Here is an 18,732-nt window from a genome sequence, read left to right on the forward strand (position 1 = left end):
TTTACTGAAAGAAAGGCATCAACAGATTTTTAGTCGATAACCCTCTCCCTGAAATGATTGAAATGAACTTTGAAGACATGAATACATTTTTTTTTCTGTGAATTATCTATTTTTATAACATTAGTAGTGCTCCTTTAGGAAAACATTTCTTCTACAATCACACCTGCATTTCTAACCATTCCTGTTGGCAACTTCCAACTCTGTTAAAATGTCTTAATAGAGGCATCTCTGGTTATTTTCATCTGCCTTACATAATGTCATGTGGCTTATAAAAGGCATATTTTGGTGGATTCTGTGTTGTCTACCTCCTTTCCACAAAATAAAATAGTTTTTATTTTTTAAAATGGAATGATTGAGGAAGAAATCTAGAAAAATAAATTCTTGATTCTTTTTTTTCTCTTGAACAATCATCTGTTCAGTTGTGTTTATATATCTTCCAGTTGCAAACACCTTTTAGCAGGTACCTGGAGTAATAGAGAAATATTGGGGAGGAAAAATCCCTGGTTCCCTGTCATTCCAAGCAAGGTGTGATATAACTGGCAAGTAACATGAAACTAATAATTTATCTGCCTTTTCCTTTCTCCCACCCTCACATGGAGTTGAAAGGTGCAGCTTTAGCTGTTGGGGGAGTTTTCCCCTTTTGATATGCGAGGAGACAGAAGGTTTAAGGTAAAACATACAAACTCTGCCAGGACTCTGCAGACACTCCCCCCACTCTGGATGCATATTAATATATATGTATTGATGATTTTGGTGATATTTTTACTGTGTGATTACAGTGTGACTTTGAGCCCAGCCCCACACTGGTGAAGCACAGTGTGTGTCTGACACACAGGTTTTACAGAAATCAGTTATCACCCATGGAATGTGCTGAGCAGTTTTTCAGCAGGTTGCTGAACAATGGTTTGGGAAAACGGGCAGAATTCCCAGCAGATGTGGGCATTTTCCATAATCACTGTATCTGTCTCCCACTCCATCCCTGGTTCTGTTGCAGTGACCAAAGATGTCTGTTGGGTTTGGGTGGAAGAGGCTGGAAGGCTGTTGGGCTCTGTGTGACCATACATAGGGATGTCTGCATATTTAGGAATTTTGGAGGGTTTTGGTGTTCTTATGACAATGTGGCAATTTTTCTAGTACATTAGAAGATTCTAAGTGTCATCAGTTCCTCTTGTATGTTTTAAATTTAAGCTTAGTGGGTAGATTCTTTGCTCTCTGTTAATACTGAAACACTTGTTCTGAATGAAGCAGAGATAGATAACTATAGGAAAATTCAGATGTGTGTGTGGCAAGACTACAGTCTGATATTTTTATACAAGTCTTTTTGGCACCTCCTGTGTGTATTTATTTTTGTATTTTTAGTGAATTCTTAATACACATTTTGCTGCTTCATTTGTTTAAATCTGCTCTACTCATTTCAAAAAATTCAGTGAAATTCTTGCCTGGAACACAACTCAGATTCCTGACTCCCCTTCAGCTTAAGGAGCACTATTAATGGTTTTGTTCATATTGCTTAGATTTATTTTGTTATTATTCTCCAGCTCCTACTCTTCAGGTAGAGCTATTTTGGTATTATAAAGGATGATGGATTATATAGGAAAGTTTCTTTTGAAGCACTCCTGATATTGTGCAATGCACTTGGGGGTCAGCTACACTTGACTGATGCATGATTTATCCCATGTCCCTGCCACTTCCTGAGATAAAGCTGCTATTTTATCAAAAATGCCAGCAACTGTGATCTAGAATTTACACCCCTCCTTTTTCAAATAATTGTTCTGATTACTTTCTGGCATGGCAATAAAATGATAAAGGTAATTGCACACAAATGTGAGATAGCACCAAAATACAATAAAATTAACCTGAATTAGCTTGACTTGTCGATGAGAAGTATTTATGAAATGTATTTTTGCAATAAGGGAGACTGATATTATAGCTGGAAGGTGAGTTATTGCCTTAATGTAATACTGTTTGAAATTTAAAAAAGAGACTGTTACAGTTGAGGGTGATTGTGCCTTTGAAATTAAGTTGAAGTGATTCTTATAATTGGCAGCAATAATGCATTGGGAAGGTAATATCTTTTATTGTGTTATGCCTAGTTGCATTATCTTTTATTTAGCTGGTCCTGACTCCAGCTCTGAAGAGAAGATAAGCAGGAGCAGATCAGGAATTTTGTGGATTTAGGTGATAAAAACTTGAAATGTTACCCAATATTAAAGCCATTCTTCTGCTAGTTTTTTTTCATTTTAGCCCATTTTCAGTTCCCTTGAACCTGATAGGAGGCTCATTTGATTAAAATTTCATCTGTTTTTGTTGTATTAGAGTAGTTGCCACATATTTACATCCACAGCTGAACCCTGTAAAGAGTCGTGTGCTCCACGACAAGCTGTGCATGTGCTTTACATCAGGCACTGATTTTGGCAGTTAGTTTTGTATTTCTCAGTGCCTCAAAGTGTTACCTCTTAGTAAAAAGTGCATACGTGCTTTTACAGGAAGCACCTCAATGGTTTTTAATGAGTAAATCTTTAAATCCCAGAATCAATGGGGTTGGAAAAGCCCTCCCAGCCCACGGAGTCCACCCTGTGCCTGATCCCCACCTTGTCACCCAACCCAGAGCACTGAGTGCCACATCCAGTCCTTCCTGGGACACCTCCAGGGATGGAGACTCCCCCACCTCCCTGGGCAGCCCCTTCCAATGCCTGTACACCCTTTCCATGGAGAAGTTCCTCCTGATGTCCAACCTGAACCTCCCCTGGCATGGCTTGAGGCCATTTCCTTTTGTCCTGTCCCTTGTTCCCTGGGGGCAAAGCCTGACCCCCATGTGGCTCCCCCCTCCTGTCAGGGAGTTGCAGAGAGTGAGAAGGTCCCCCCTGAGCCTCCTTTTCTCCAGGCTGAGCCCCTCCAGCTCCCTCAGCTGCTCCTGGTGCTCCAGACCCTTCCCCAGCTCCGTTCCCTTCCCTGGACAACCTTTCCTTTCCCCACTCCCACTCTACACCTAGACCATTGAGGTGCTTCCTGTAAAAGCACGTATGCACTTCTTACAAAGAGGCAACACTTTCAGGCACTGGAAAATCCAGATGGCTGCTCCTGGACTTTTCCTTTGCATGAGACTTCATAAAATCATAGATACCCTGAATAACTTGGTGTCCCCACCACAATCACTAGTTTTTACAACTAATTAACACACTTTCTAATAGCATTTTGCTTCTGTGCTGTGTGTAAATAGAATCAGAGAATTGTTTGGGTTGGAAAGCACCTCGAAGATCATAAAATGTTAATTTTTGCTTCATGCTATTGATATAAAATGATAAAAATGTTCCACTGTATATGTGGTTTAGCTGCCACGTGCCTGTTGTGCTTGCATCACATTTAAACTTCCTGTGTAAGTAATAGGATGTGTTTACTTGTTTTTGGAGAAGTATTGGAGGAAATAATACATCAGAATTCCTGTTTAAACAGTCCACTGGGGTCTTGTGTTTGAGTGTCTGCTGACACCATCTCAAATCAAAGCTTGGCATGAGCAGTAGATGGAGTCAAAAAATGCACTTGTTGAATGCAGTCTGGAATGCAGACTGTAACCTACCTGCCTCTTCCAAAGGAGGAGAAGTGGGTGTATTACAATTAAAATGCCCTTTAAGTGAAATAAAGCAATCTGAGATAGCCCTGTAAGTACCCTGGGAATTTATCATTGCTCCTCTCTGCCAATGCAACCGACTGAAGGCGCAGCCAAAGAGCCAGAGGCGACCACTGCTTGGAAAGACACTTCCCTGGCTTGGCATTTCGGGGGCTTTTGATTGCCATCCAAAGAGGATTAGTAGGATAATACGATGGGACAACAGAAACTTGCTTTTGTTGTCTTTGATTGTTTAATAAAGAATTATGTGTTTGCTCTCGTCGAATACTTTTTAAATGCCGTAGAAAGCAAATGTTGTTCCATGTGAACACATATCCCTCTGGTTTTTCGGGAGCTTGTGTGAAGTGGGCCTTTGGATAAGGGAAGAGGGAGACTGATTTTGAGCATATATGCCAGTGTATATTTGTATATGTTCAAAATATGCAGCTTAATTCTGTACCCTCACATTTTTTATGAGATTAATTCCTTAGAAGGTAAAGAAATTGTACCACCCCAAAGTAACCCTGGATTTGCTTCCAGTCTGTCTGACATTTCCTTTCCAAACCTCTCTGAGCAAGGAAATAAGGAGGTTTTGTTTTCATACCCTCTGAAGTTACAGGTTTGGCTTAAACCAGGGTTAGATTTACTTAGAGAAGCAGTGAGATATCAGTCGAGTGTGGCAGGATTTCAGGGCAGCTTTTCTTTAAACACCTCACCTGGATTTCTGTCCTGCTCTTCAGCTGGGGAGGTGTTTATTGCTCTTGCGGCAAGAACAGAAATACACGAACCTGTATCTCCAGTGCTTTGTTCTGGAAAGCTGAAAGTTGGCTTTGGATACTGTAGGAAGAAGAAATAGTCAGAGTAGGAACAGTTTTTGGGGGATCTGGATGGGGAAGAGGTGGCTCGTGGCCAGGTGAGTGGTTCTCTAGTTCACAAGAACCAGCTGCAGTATGTAAAGGACTTGTATTTTAGAACATCAAAGGTAATTTTAAAGGCTGTTTTACTTGTTAGCAGGTTATATTGACAGAATTAGATCTGATTAGCTCCCACAATGGTGATTTTGTTTCAAGACTTTCTTGTTGAATTTAAGCAATGAATGCAACACCTTTTCTTCCTCAGTAACTATTACCTTAAGTGAAAAACTGTGGGGCACTCAGCTTTCCTTGGACTAACAGTTTTCCATATGCTTGAAGGGTGCTGTGAGTGTAATGGTACTGGAATTTTTATTTTTCCATTAAGTAATGAGTGATGTTGGTTGGGTTGCCCTGTGAGTGTGGGTTGCACAGGAATGCAGCATTCCCTTGGTTTTTTTGGACAAGGAGAAGCCCTGCCCTGACACCAGGACAACTTTCTGACAGCTTCATCTGTCCAGATTAAGATGTTGAATCTTCGGGGACTTTTGTGGATCATGGAATTCCAGAATGGTTTGGGTTAAAGCCCATCCAGTTCCACCCCCTGCCATGGGCAGGGCCACCTTCCACTAGCCCAGGTTGCTCCAAGCCCCGTCCAACCTGGCCTTGGTCACTTCCAGGGATGGGGCAGCCACAATCATGTACAACTTTAGAGTTCACACCAAATCTTTGGACTCTTTTTTCAAGAGGAGGAAGCAGCTTTTAGAAAAGTTTTTATTTTAACTTGGAAAGAAATCAAGCAATAATAAGCAAAAAGACTGAGAATTAAATCTTATTCTCTGTAGCTTTTATTCCAAAATAGCAAAGTGTAACTGAAATTCTAGTATATTAAAGTATTTTTGGGTATGAAACATCCATATAACTCTTCCCTTCCTTCCTCCCTGCAGTGAAATTATTTGTAGTACATAAATTCTTTGTTCTCTTGAAGCGGTAGTTTTTGGAAGGTGAAAATATAGATGAGTGAGTAATCAAGATACTAACAGGAGTGGGTTGTTAGATTGTTCTGATTACATGGATCCTGTGTTTCATTCTCAGTCCTTAAATCTTTCTTTGCCTTAAAACACTAACAAATAGCTTTTTCCTCCAAGACTGGCTGCCTGAGGTTGGAATATTACCCTCCACCCTCCTGTATATGTTCACAAATACATTACCTTCACTATTAATGTCTTTCCTATATTCTTAACATACAATGGATTGTTTCCTTTTAAATAAACAGGCAGAAACCAGTAAAACAAATACAGGAAGGTTTAAGCTATTAAGGAGATGGAGAAAGAACTATAACTCCATGAAAATCTTGGATGGGTGGCCGACTGATGTGTGCCAGCCCAGGGACCATGGGCAGCCTCACTGGTCACCTCTGCAGCCCTGGGTGGGGTGGGAGAAGCTTTTTGCAACTCAAACATATTTTAATCAGTGTTTTTATGATGGTCCCTGGTTGATTTGTGCCTTGACAGCTACCAGTGATGTTATTTGATAAGGATTTTGTTATGAGAAGGTTGTAGAACTTAGTGCATCAGGAAGGATGACTGAAATGAAGTAGGAAATTGCCCAAACCTGAGAAGATTTTCTCTTAAATTTAAATCTGATACTTCAGGCTTTCATTGAATCTTAATTCCAAACTTGAATCAATAACAAGCAGATTTGAGAACATGGTGATACTCAAAAGAAGGACATTTAAGAGAGTTCAGGAGTAGTATTTCTTTCCTGTAACTAAGATAAAGCAGCAGCTTCCCTGGCATTTATTGATCATCCTTTCAAACTCCACAAATTCCTGGTATAGCTTTTTGGCAAGTCACTGATATGATATGGCATCATCAAAGCAGGGGCTTGAGAATCATAGCTCATGCACCGCTTTGCCAATGCAAATGTCAGGACACTGAAGTGATGAGTTTTTAGATGAACTTGTGCAGAATGGGAAGGAAATGAAGAAGTTGGCCCTTGGTCACACCTCTGGTGGGGTGGGTATCAACACCTCTAAGGGAACTACCTGCAGGCAGTGATATTTTTGGATAAACACATCCAGAACACCAGCTTTAAGGACTAAGAATCCCTGTGATTGGTGCTGTTTGGGGTCCTCTAACAATTAATTTTTTGAAACCAGTATGTGGTTATATCCTGGCCTGGCATTGAAGCAAGGTTGCATGAGAAACCTGCTAAAGCATCTGGGTGGGTTCTTAATTTTTAGACAACAGTGATATGGTGTGGTAGGTTTATATTGTTAAAGCTGAGTAAAGGAAATGGAAAAGCCTGTAGAGGGGAGATCCATCAGAAATAGGGTTCTGGCTCCTCCCTGATGGGAAGGACTCAGTGTTCCATAATACTGAAGGGAAAAATGTATGAAAAAGTCACATGTGTGGTCTGTCTGACCAGAGCCTTCAGACAAACCTGGTTTTAAGACAAATTTTGATATCCTGAGGGCTGAATGCTTGTGGGTGCCAACACATCCACGGGCATATACATTTTCTGAGTGGAAACCTGTCTGTGGGATTTTAACACTGTACACATTGAGGGGGGACACAGAAGTTGGAAAGATGTTTTGCCTTCTTTCACCCCTTCATTTCAGTAGAATCAGAATCGATATGGTTGGAAAAGTCCTCTAAGATCACCAAGTCCAACCATCAGTCAGCACCACCAAGCATGGCCCCAAGTACCACATGCACACATCTTCTGAACACTGCCAGGGATGGGGACTCCACCACTTCCCTGGGCAGCCTGTTCCAATGCTTTACAACCCTTTCTGTGAAGCAATTTTTCCTAATATCCAATTAAAGTAGTGAAATGAGTATCTAGACAGAGGAGTTTGCGTTGTACATCCATACAGTGACCTTCATCCTGGAGGCTCCCAACCCAGTTGTATATGGATGTGCATATATGTCATGCAGCTTCATTCCTATATAAAAATAAACATTTAAATATTGCTGTCCAATGGATATGATAAACAAGACTGAAAATATGAGTTGTGGTCACTCAAGGGTTCATCTATAAAGCTTAGTTCAACTTGGTGAGAAGGCATAGGATTATTTATGGTTTTCTGTTGCTTGCTGCATGCTCTGTTTTTGTGTGATGGAAAAGCTTTCCTCTGATCCTAAAATTGTTATACTCATGGAGCACGTGGTATGAGGTTCAGTGCATCTAGTTCAGGGCTGTCACACCAATAAACATGAAGAATGTATGCTGGTTTTCCACATATATTAACTTTTACTGCTTGTTTACTGACTTCTACAAGGAGGTGCTGCTCCAAAAAGTTCACCCACATCCTCAAGGAGGAACAGGGAAGAAGTTGGTTGAAAAGGAGAGTTGCTTTACAACACCACCAAACATTTGATTATTTAGCAAAAAGCTGATTTGGATCACAGTCACAGTAAAGAAACCACAGGGAACCTGCAGTTCCTAAAGCAGGACTTCTTCAAACTGAGTAGATTTGTACTGGTTGCTGCATGTCTGTAACTGAGGAGTTGCATAAGAGCTTCCCCAAAATCAGAGGTTTAAGTTTACTCTCGCCCTAGTAGACAAAGCTGTCTACTTGATGTTTTTTCTGCTCTCCCCACACTGATTAATTATATTGCTCACAGATGTGACTTCATTCCACAGAACTTAATAATGAGATTTTAAATTATTCTCTTGTTTTGAAAACAACTAATTATTGTCCAGCTGTGAACAGTGGGCAGCTGTAAGTCATCATGCATAGACTTTCCTGCCTCCCTGTGCACCCCAAGTATGTCATTCCTGGAATCCCAGAATGGTTTGAGTTGGAAGGGACCTTAAAGCTCATCTCATTCCATCCCTTGCCATGTGCAGGGACACCTTCCACTAGATCAGGTTGCTCCAAGTGCTCTCCAGCCTGGCCTTGGACACTTCCAGAGATGGGACAGCCACTGCTTCTCTGGGAACTTCATGCAGTTCAGCAGGCCAAGCACAAGGTCCTGCACCTGGGCCTGGAGTGATAGGACAAGAGGGAATGCCTTCCCACTGCCAGAGGGCAGGGATACATGGGATATTGGGAAGGAATTCTTGGCTGTGATGGTGGGGAGGCCCCGGCACAGGTTGCCTAGAAAAGCTGTGGCTGCCCCATCCCTGGAAGTGTCCAAGGCCAGGTTGGGCGGGGTTTGGAGCAACCTGGGCTAGTGGAAGGTGTGGCAGTAGATGGTGTTTAAGGTGCCTTCGAACCCAAACTGTTCTTTGAGTCTGTTATTCTGTGTTTGTTAATCAAGCTGCCCTATGGTTGTTCACTTTTTGTCCAGTTTCACATGGATTCAACTCTTTGGAGCAAAGGGATTTTTCCCTGGCTGCCCAGCACCGATGGCGATGGGTCCGGCCCGACAGTTCAGAGTCTGGGTGACTGCACTGGACATACTTGTGGTGTCCTGTCCTGTCCTCCTGCAATGGTTGTACAAACCAAACTGTAAATACAACTCAAACATTTACTGACTCAGACTGGGGTGGTTTTTTTTTAGGCAAGATGAATTTGACAAGTATGTTATTGTTGGTCTTGTCCAATTTGAGAAATACTTGGCAGCTATTTCCAACTACATCCTATCAGTAATCATAAAACCAGACTGGTAACAATGGGAATAAAAAAATGTTTCTTCTGTTAAGGAATGATTGATTTTTTTCATATATTTTTCCAGCAGACATATTCTATTTGTGTTCCAGCTGTTATTTGCATAACACTGCTGCTCTAAACCACCGAATATACTTTGTTGTCACAATAATCCTGTTTTAAATAAGTGTCAGAACACATCAGATTTCAGCCATGATAAACCAGCCATGAAACTGCTGCTGTTTCAGATTTTTGTGAAGATCACTGTTCTGCTAGTTAACATGTTTTCTGAGACTTTAATTTAGATTGTGACTTCTTAGGATGGATGAGTTTAAGCTGGAGTTTTGAAAGTAAAGCCGTTTTTGAGAAAACTTGAAATTCACTGTTTTCTTGCTTTTTTAAAATTACTTTTGAAAACTACTCAGTACCTTGAGATATCTGTTCCTTGGTGAACATACAGGCAATTAAAGAGGATTTTGTCTTCTTGAACAGGTGAATTCCAAAGTTGGAGGTTCAATGTGCGAGGAGAAACACGCGGTTCTGCTCAGCCCCGTGGGAAAGATCGAGATCTCTGGGTGTGAAACGGGTTTACATGAAATAAAACTTCCCAAAACGAGCATGCTGCCAAGTGGGTGAGTTCATGTCCTATTGATCCTGTGTTTATGTATTTGTAGAGGAATGAGATTGCCCAGAGAATCTAAGACACAACTCTGCACACTTGTTTTTACCACTCATTCTAGGAGCTCCGTACTGGCTCCTGTGAGAGGCAGAAGGAACTTCCAGTGCCTTTAAGGAATTGTGGCTCCAAAATACATTCATTTCTCTGCTGCATCAAAAATATTATTAAGGAAACATTCTAAATTTTAAGTATTTTCAATGTAGGTTTTGAGAGAACATCCTGCCCCCCTAATTTTTGACATACGTGTAGATCTGTCACTGGGGAGTAAAACCTCCTTGCAGACTTCACAAATTTTGCAGATAAAATGTATCTTTTTTTATATATATTATATATATATGTTCCAGCATGTAGAACCAGGAGGGAATGATTGTTTTAATTAGTGTGTAGTTCTTGTGAGAGCTTTAGTTGGCTTTTCAGAACTGTTATGCCTTTTGAGTTCCAAACAGATGCTACATGGCAGTGGAGGTGATGTCTCAAATCTAGGCCTGGTTGAGGAGGCACTGGTGCATTTTACTGTTTAATGTAAGTGCTGTTCAATCTGCTGGAGTCCATCTGTCCTGGTCAGGTCCTTGTTTTTTCCTTATTTGGAGGAAATGCTCAGTGGCATTTTTAGAAGGAACATTGAATTATTTCAGAATTAGATGCCAAAAAAACCCGAGATTCCAAATTTCTATGCCAAATTCCTCTGCCAAAATCAAAGTTATTAATACTACTTCTTTAAGTCTGCTCTCTTCATCTGTTTTTTGGTAATAAATTTGCAGTTTTGCCACAGTCTGTTACATTAATGCTTTCTCCTACTGACACGGCTCAAACAGGTTTGGCTTCCTTCTCTCAATATTGGGTTTTTTTTCTCCTGCTTTTGGTTCTAAAATCCCCCATTGATTTGTATGGTGTTCCTTTTTCTGGTTTTCTGTTTTATTCTCCTTGTAACTGAAGAGTGTATAAAATTAATTAGGAATATAAAGCATAATGTGTGTTCTGGTTGAAATATGTTTTTGCATGTGATACAAAAACCCTCAAGCCTCTGGATTTGAAAGTTTTGCCAACTCCAGTGCTATGGAAAGAAGGGCTTCAGTTTCTTCAGATGCTGATTTCAGTGCTGGATTTCTGCTGGTGAGGAATAGAAATAAAATGTATTTAAGATACATTAGCAAAGATGCCTTTGCTGCAGAGCTGGAGAACAACCAAGCAGATGAGGATCTTCACCCTCGAGAAGGGGAAGCATCAATGAGTGGTGGAAAAACAGTAGAAAAAAGGTCTGTGGGATTTCTTAGGGATGGATGCTCTCTTTATTTATCAGAACATCTGCTGTTTGCTCACCTGTAACGTGGCCATGTTGGTTGGTTGAAGGTTCTCATGGTTTTTTTCTTCAAGCAGAAGTTGAACAGTCTGGATCCTACTCCTAATTTTTTAATTTTTATCTGTTCTTGATCTTCAGTTTTCTCAGAGCTGACTTCATTTTGATGCATTAGTGGCATCTTGATAACAATTTCACAGGTTGCATGATTTAGATGCAAAATTTGTCATGTTAGAGGGACTGTTATTCAAGAGTAACTCAGAAGTTAAAGGCAAGAAGAATATTTTTGTGGTTAGTTTAAGAATTTAAATCTGAAAAAGAAAGGTGGGACTTCCTTTTGTCTTTAGCACTGATAAAGTTCTAAAAATTTTAAAGCCATCTGTAAATGTTTGTGCTGAAGTATAACATTTAATCTCTTCTACTCATCGCTAGTGCATAGTTGTTAAATCTGGCCTCATTATTTTCGACAGAATAAAATAAAAACGAAGCAGTTGCCTGGTGTTTCTCCTAACTGGCTAATAAACACCATGGTAAGAACATTGGGTGGGGGAAAAAAAAAACCATAAGAAACATAAAAATTGATTTTAATGGACCCCTGTCAGAGAGAACCATAATGAGCACGAGTCTGGTAATAAATATTGGTATTCTGCTCCACGGTGCTTGGGACTTCTCGTGTGGAATTGCATGTAACAATCAATATAGATTTTAGGGGGTTTTAACAACAAAAATAAGTAAACCTTTGAAATATATAAATACTTAAGACTTGCAATCTGTCAGACAAACCTGGTAGTTGTAGAAAAGGCTGATAAGAGCGTCTGGTTAATGGCATAATCGCTTTGTGGAGATCTCAGCTCTATTTTACAGCTTGTAAAATGCTGGGCAATTAATCACCTGAGATTACAACCTATTCAGTGATGGCTCTCCTTAAAACTTAAGAACACAGACTATAATGGAGCCTAAAAGGAGAAGCAACAAAGTAAAATCCAGTTTCACTATGCTTGAAAGAAATTGATCTATTAATGAGATGAAACTAATTGTAATAACCTGAGGTTATTCTGCTCCTTGGGAAGTTGGCAGGCTTTAAAAGTCCAGACACGTCACAATGTTATGGTTTCTGTTTGGAGAGGAGGAATCTTTATCATTTAGGCTTTTTAAATCCATGTTTTGGCTTCCCCACCCCTGGAAGAGTCCAAGGCTGGGTTGGATGGGGCTTGGAGCAACCTGGGCTAGTGGAAGGTGTCCCTGCCCATGGCAGGGGGTGGAATGAGATGGGCTTTAAGGTCCCTTCCAACCCAAACCATCCTGTGATTCTATGTATATATGTACATACAGTCTCACATATCTAAATGTGAGATTTCAGCTAAATATGATTGTGGAATTTTTAATTTACTGGATGCTGAAATTGTTTCTAACCATTTTGTAGTGCTAATAACTGGTTAACTTAAAACAGGGACCTGAAATCACTCATTTCTGCTTTAGTATTGAAATTATGGATTGACTTGTTTGTTTTGTCATTTTCAATTAATAAAACACTGAAGATAGAACTGGACTAGCTTTAGAATAACCAAATTCCTTGTGTTTGATACCTGTGTGTTGTATGACAGAGAATGCAGGAGTTTTAGCCTACATACAGCACCATGAGGAAATTCATGTGTTGGGCTCAAGGTCTGTGCAGTCATTTTAGGGCTGTTTCTGAAATGTGCTGCTTCAGGGTTATAAAGTGGGGCAGAAAATACACCAGACATGAAGCTTGATTTTATAAATGTTTCTATTTCTAAGAATTTAATCTTCACAGTTTATATTAAAAAAAAAAAAAACCTAAAAGGACATATAACCTATATGTGTTTTTATATGTATATCTATATTAGAATCTCAGAATCACAGAGTATTGTGGGCTGGAAGGGACCCAAAAGTCCAACTCTTAAGTGAATATGTGTGTGTGTGTGTGTGTATATGTATGTGTACACTTAGTACTGTATCAGCTGTTGAAGTTTTTCTTTCAGTGTATACAAATCTAAGGATTAGTTTTGATGAAGTTTCCTCCAGTATTCCTGCCTGAAATATTGCAAATGTTTAACTCTTTTTGTTCATGGCCTAAAGAATAACTCAGTTTTTTCACTGTTTTACTCCTGAGTGTCTTCAGCAGCTTTGGAGTTTCAGAATTATTTTTTTGTTATTCCACTGTCAGCTCTGGTGTTCCCACACTGGGATGACTCTGTTTTCAGAAGTCTTGTCTTATTGCAGAGATGGAGGAGTAAATGATACTCTTGGTGAGCAGAGGATCCCACTCGTGACTTCCTTGAGCAATAACACAAACCACTTGTTTTCCTCTGCTGAATATTTACAGCACAAGATACTCTGGAAAAATGTTGATGTTGACTTGGCAGTTGGGATGGCACCAGGAGGCAGATTTTCCCTGTGTTGCAAAATTCCAAATTCTTTCAGGAATTCCCTCTCCCCTCAGGAAAACTGCCCTGGTTTTCCCAGCTCCCTGCCTGGTCAGCATGAGGCAAGGGTTATCTGGGCTGCACATGTGCCAGGGCAGGGAAATACAGTGGGAACTGGAGGATAGTAGTAAAAGGGCTGTTGTCTGACATGTTTTGAGGTAAACTAAGCAGCTTCCAGTGTCTGGTTGGAAAATCTTTTCCTGCTGAGCATGGAGTGATGAACACCGTCATACTCCTGTGGACTGATGAGTCTGTGTGTGAAAAGAAAGTTAAATTTGCCACCTGAAGAGTGGGCACAGATCTCAGGAGATGCCAGTAATGCTAATATTTACATCCACCTTGGGATTTGAGGATGCCATTATGAGAAGTTGAGATTTTCCACTTAAAAACTCAGCTGAGCTGCTGTGATCTGTCGCTGCCATCTTTGTTTGGGACATCCCAAGGTGTGGATGATTTGGGGACAGCCATCTCCTTGGCTCTGGGCTCCTGCTCCTCCACTCTGGGACTGCTGTGGTGTACAGACAAGTTGATCTTGCCAGAAGATCCTGAGCTCCCATTCAGGAGACAGCATGTGCAGGTGGTCTGCTCCTCCTCCATGGACTTTGGGAATTGTGTGTTTGTTGGTAGGGATGTGAGCTTGAATTTGAGAAACTGCAGCTGTTGGATGCTTCCTGCATGTTTGAGGAGGGAAATTGGGCAGGTTGACTTGCTTTACTATTGCTGGAATGGTCAAAACATGTATTTTCATGGTGGTTATCACAGAATGCCCCATTTTCCTTGTGATGTAGGAATACCTCAGATTTCCCTTTTATGCTGTTTTCAGAAGAGACTCTTGAAAGCAGTGGGATCCCATCTGCCCTCTGTATTTCTTGCAGGTTATTTGCCATTTTCTTTACAGCATTTCATTTCCCTACATCTTACTGAAAGAGATCAGAGGAGGAGGAACAAGGAGCCAGTTTGGCCGTTCTTGTATTATTAATCTGCCTAAACCTTTAAGGGTGAATCTGCAGTTCAAGAGGTTCGCCAGGGTTTCAGTCAATCTCTGCCAGTGTAACATTATCAGAAACTCTCCAGAACCTCAGCTTAAAGAGGTTTCCAGCTATTACAGATTCAAAGAAAATCTCAAGTGTGTGGAAAGGCAGCGGATGCAGTGGCGTCCGGGCTCTGATAAGAGCCTAGAACAATAACTTGCAGAGGTGTGAACCACTGTGTTCATCTCTGAGGTATTTAATCATAGCCAGTGATGATGGTTTAAATGTCAACTTTGCTAACTGTTTCATTCCTCATACTGTAAAATTTACGGTGAGTGATATCTCAGTTTGATGCCACAAGTGGGAGGCATTTGGGAGAGTGCCACTCCTCCTATTTTTTCAGTAAGCATCCACCAAGGCTAAGAAACTTAGTGGAGCTCAGGGGCACAGTAAAAACCCTCTGAAGGAGGTAGGTATGCACCTACTCTGCTGCTTTGAATACATTTCTGATTTACCATGAACATCTGATGTGACTTATGTGAAGAGAGGATTATTGGCAATGTGGCTTGGAAGAGGCTGCACTCCTCCCCATTCAGCTCATCCTTAAAATTATTGTGTAAAAACAGAGATTTTCTAATTAAAATTATGTAGAATAAAACCTGAAGGAGACAGACATACTTGGAGTAAAGAAGTTAATGGTTTTGGATAAGGTCTAGGTGTAGAGTGGGAGCGGGGAAAGGAAAGGTTGTCCAGAGAAGGGAACGGAGCTGAGGAAAGGTCTGGAGCACCAGGAACGGCTGAGGGAGCTGAGAGGGCTCAGCCTGGAGAAAAAGAGGCTCAGGGGGGACCTTCTCCCTCTCTGCAACTCCCTGACAGGAGGGGGGAACCGAGGGGGGTCGGGTTCTTCTCCCAGGGAACAAGGGACAGGATGAGAGGAAACAGCCTCAAGCTGTGACAGGGAAGGTTTACATTGGAAAAAAAATTTCATGGAAAGAGTTGTAAAGCAGGCTGCCCAGGGAAGTGTTTGAGTCATCATCCCTGGGTGTGTTCAAGCTTGAGGACATGGTTTAGTGGTGAACATAATGATGGTGCTGGTTGATGGTTGGACTTGGTGATCTTAGAGGTCTTTTCCAACCTTAATGATTCTATATTAGGACACCAATGGCTGTGGACAAGTGCAGCTGCATCGCTTTCCTGCCAGTACAACAGAGAACTTAACTCTTGTAAATACCATAGTCATTTGAGCTGATGGCACTTATGGGTGATCAAAGTATGTTTTGCAGGGAACTTTCCTTTTTTTATAATTTAAGGTATTTAATTACTGTTTACAGTGGCTGGGAAATGGTTCATTAGACGGTGCTTTTGTAGGTGTTAATGCAAACAGATGAGGTTTGAGATACAGGCTGCCTGTGATGGGAGTGAGTTGTGGCATCCCAGAATGGTTTGGGTGGGAAGGGACTTTAAAGGTTAACTAGGCCCACCCCTCTTCAATGAGGAACAACATCACTATCCCAGGTTACTCCAAGCCCTGCCCAATCTGGCCTTGGACACTTCCAGGGGTGGGGCAGCCACAGCTTCTCTGGGCAACCTGTGCCAGGGCCTCCCCACCCTCACAGCCAAGAGTTCTGTCCCAGTATCCCATCTATCCCTGCCCTCTGGCAGTGGGAAGCCATTCCCCCTTGTCCTTGTCCGAAGTCCCTCTCCAGCTCTCTTGTCCCAGGTCCCTCTTGTCCCAAGTCCCTCTCCAGCTCTCCTGGAGCCCCTTTAGCCCCTGGAAGGGGCTCTCAGGTCTCCCTGGAGCCTCCTCTTCCCCAGGTGAACACCCCCAGCTGTCCCAGCCTGGCTCCAGAGCAGAAGGGCTCCAGCCCTTGGAGCATCTTCATGGCTCTTCTTTGGGCTTGTTCCAATAATTCAATGTCCTTCGTGTGCTGAGGGCCCCGGAGTTCCAGGTGGGAGTCCTTTGGTTACAGGGACATGATGGCCTTGGCCCACTCCACGTGTTCATTGCTTCTAAGGGACTTTTTTCTCAAAAGCTTCAAAGTGCTACTTTGGCTTTTAGAGCACCTGGTTCTTCTGCATGATGCTTGTTCAACATGTTGGGCAAAGTCCACACAGAATTTTAGACATTTCTTGGCTTTTAACTGCTCACGATCCCGACCATATTGGTTTTCATATTGATGAGCAAAGTGAAGGCCTGTCTTGAGTGCCTGTGGAGAACAGTCACCAGAAGAAGGTCAGTCTTAAACAGGTTTCTCTTTCAAAACTTTTTATTTTCAAATTTCTTTTAACTTGCAGCTCTCACAAATCTCATTGAGTTCTCTGTCACTTGTCTTGGAAAGAAAACATGCAGATTCCTGGGTAATAGAGAGATGATGCTTGTTATTTCAAATTACTTCAAAATAACAGGAAAGTATATTTAAAAAAAAAAAAGAAAAGAAAGGAAAAAAGAAATATTACCTTCTCTGGTAGAAGTCTCTACAAATATCCAGGCATCAATCTTTATTTCAGCAGATTCAGTGGATGTGGCAGGAAGAGTTATTATATAGCATAGTCCTCCTTTTATTAAAAATAAACTGGGCTAGGGTTTTTCATAGTTTCTTGTGGAGATGCTACAGATTGTTTATGCTGCATCAAGCTAAGAAAACTTTTTATTGGAAATGGTGTTTCAGAAAACTTAAACAAAATAACTTCCTGTGTGTTTTTAGAATTTAGACTTTGGCAAAGCCTTACATGTAGTACAGGCCAAATACGTGGTTTCACATGGTTTTAGAAATGGTTTGCAGGAGAAGTTTTTCTGTCAGGTGTGGGTGGTGAATCTAATTCTGCATGATTAATAAAACCCACATTCTCTCTCACTTAAACTGAAGTGAATCTTGAGCAACTCCACTGTAATCAATACTAGATTTTGACTGGGTTATTTTTCCTGACAGCACTGCTGCACTTCTGTTCTCTGTCAAAGGCAGTATTGCAACACTCAAATAGGAGTGGGTTTTGCAAGTCTTCAGTTGTGGTTTTGTCCTGAAATCTTGACAGAGAAACTTTTGAGGGCTTTGTGTAAAAATAAAATAAAATAAAAATCCAGATTTTTTTAGTGGATGAAGGCTGGATTCGGTGGATGAGGAGTGCCCTGGGCTGATCCCACAGCGTGGGCAGCAGGGGAGGGGGGATTCTGTCCCTCTGCCTCACTCAGATGAGACCCCACCTGCAGAGCTGCCTCCAGCTCTGGAGCCCAGCACAGGAAGGACATGGAGCTGTTGGAGAGTCCAGAGGAGGCACCAGGATGATCAGAGGCATGGAGGAAAGTCTGAGAGAAGTGGGATTGTTCAGCCTGGAGAAGAGGGTGACCAAATTGTGGCCTTCCAGTACCCGAAGGGAGCCTGCAAGAGACATGGGAAGAGACTTGGACAAGGGCTTGGAATGACAGAACAGGGGGGAATGGCTTCAGACTGTAAAAGGGCAGGGTTAGATGGGATATTGGGAAGGAATTCTTGGCTGTGAGGGTGGTGGGGCCCTGGCACAGGTTGCCCAGAGAAGCTGTGGCTGCGCTTGGATCCCTGGAAGTGTCCCAGGCCAGGTTGGACAGGGCTTGGAGCAACCTGGGCTAGTGGAAGGTGTCCCTGCCTGTGGCACGGGGTGGAACTGGATGGGCTTTAAGGTGCCTTCCAACCCAAACCATTCCATTTCTACTGGGCAGTTATACATGGCATTAATATCAGGTTTTCAAACCCTGAATGTTAATGGGGACAATGCCATGTCAGAGCACTAAAAGCCCCATTTCAGTGTGCAGGAGAACACAAAGCTTTGCTGCTCGACTGGTGTGTGTTTGTAAACCTCCATCGTTGGCCAAGAGTCCTAAAGCAAGACATGTTATAACAACCCAGTGATCACGTTTTACAGTGCTGATATTTTAAAATGGCAAAAATAACAACAAACTGTATTAGATAATATAACTTGTGCAGACACCCACTTGAAAATACCACAAATATGATTTTTTTTTTCCTACTGCAGAAGATGTAGAGTTGTAATAGTGCTGAAAAATGACTTCACCTAAGAGGAGTGTGAGAATTTGTCTATGCAGCATCAGCTTTTCAAGAAATTACTCAGAAAATAAATCCTTTCCTGATGCCCTGCCCTGTTCTGTGCCACAGATACTGTGCCTGGTGTATCTTTACTAACTCTCCTATAATTCAGGCCATGAGTGGAACCCTTCCACTTCTCATGCCAGAGGTAGATTAATGCAGTGGAGCATTTTTCCATTGCAAATCCTGGCTATAAGGATG

At 41.7% G+C, this 18,732-nt stretch overlaps 1 protein-coding gene across 1 annotated transcript in view; it reads left to right on the top strand.

Moving 5' to 3' along the window:
- Positions 1 to 18,732, top strand: part of MGMT (O-6-methylguanine-DNA methyltransferase) — a 139,626-nt gene that overhangs the window by 9,134 nt on the left and 111,760 nt on the right. Inside the window, exon 4 of the mRNA XM_051801230.1 lies at positions 9,551 to 9,690. Within this exon, the coding sequence (XP_051657190.1) occupies positions 9,551 to 9,690 (140 nt within the window). The remainder of the gene's footprint in view (positions 1 to 9,550; positions 9,691 to 18,732) is intronic.

This window comes from Manacus candei, unplaced genomic scaffold (genome assembly GCF_025592945.1).
Source record: "Manacus candei isolate 608988 ecotype Guabito, Panama unplaced genomic scaffold, ASM2559294v1 h1tg000050l, whole genome shotgun sequence".
Lineage (NCBI taxonomy): Eukaryota > Metazoa > Chordata > Aves > Passeriformes > Pipridae > Manacus > Manacus candei.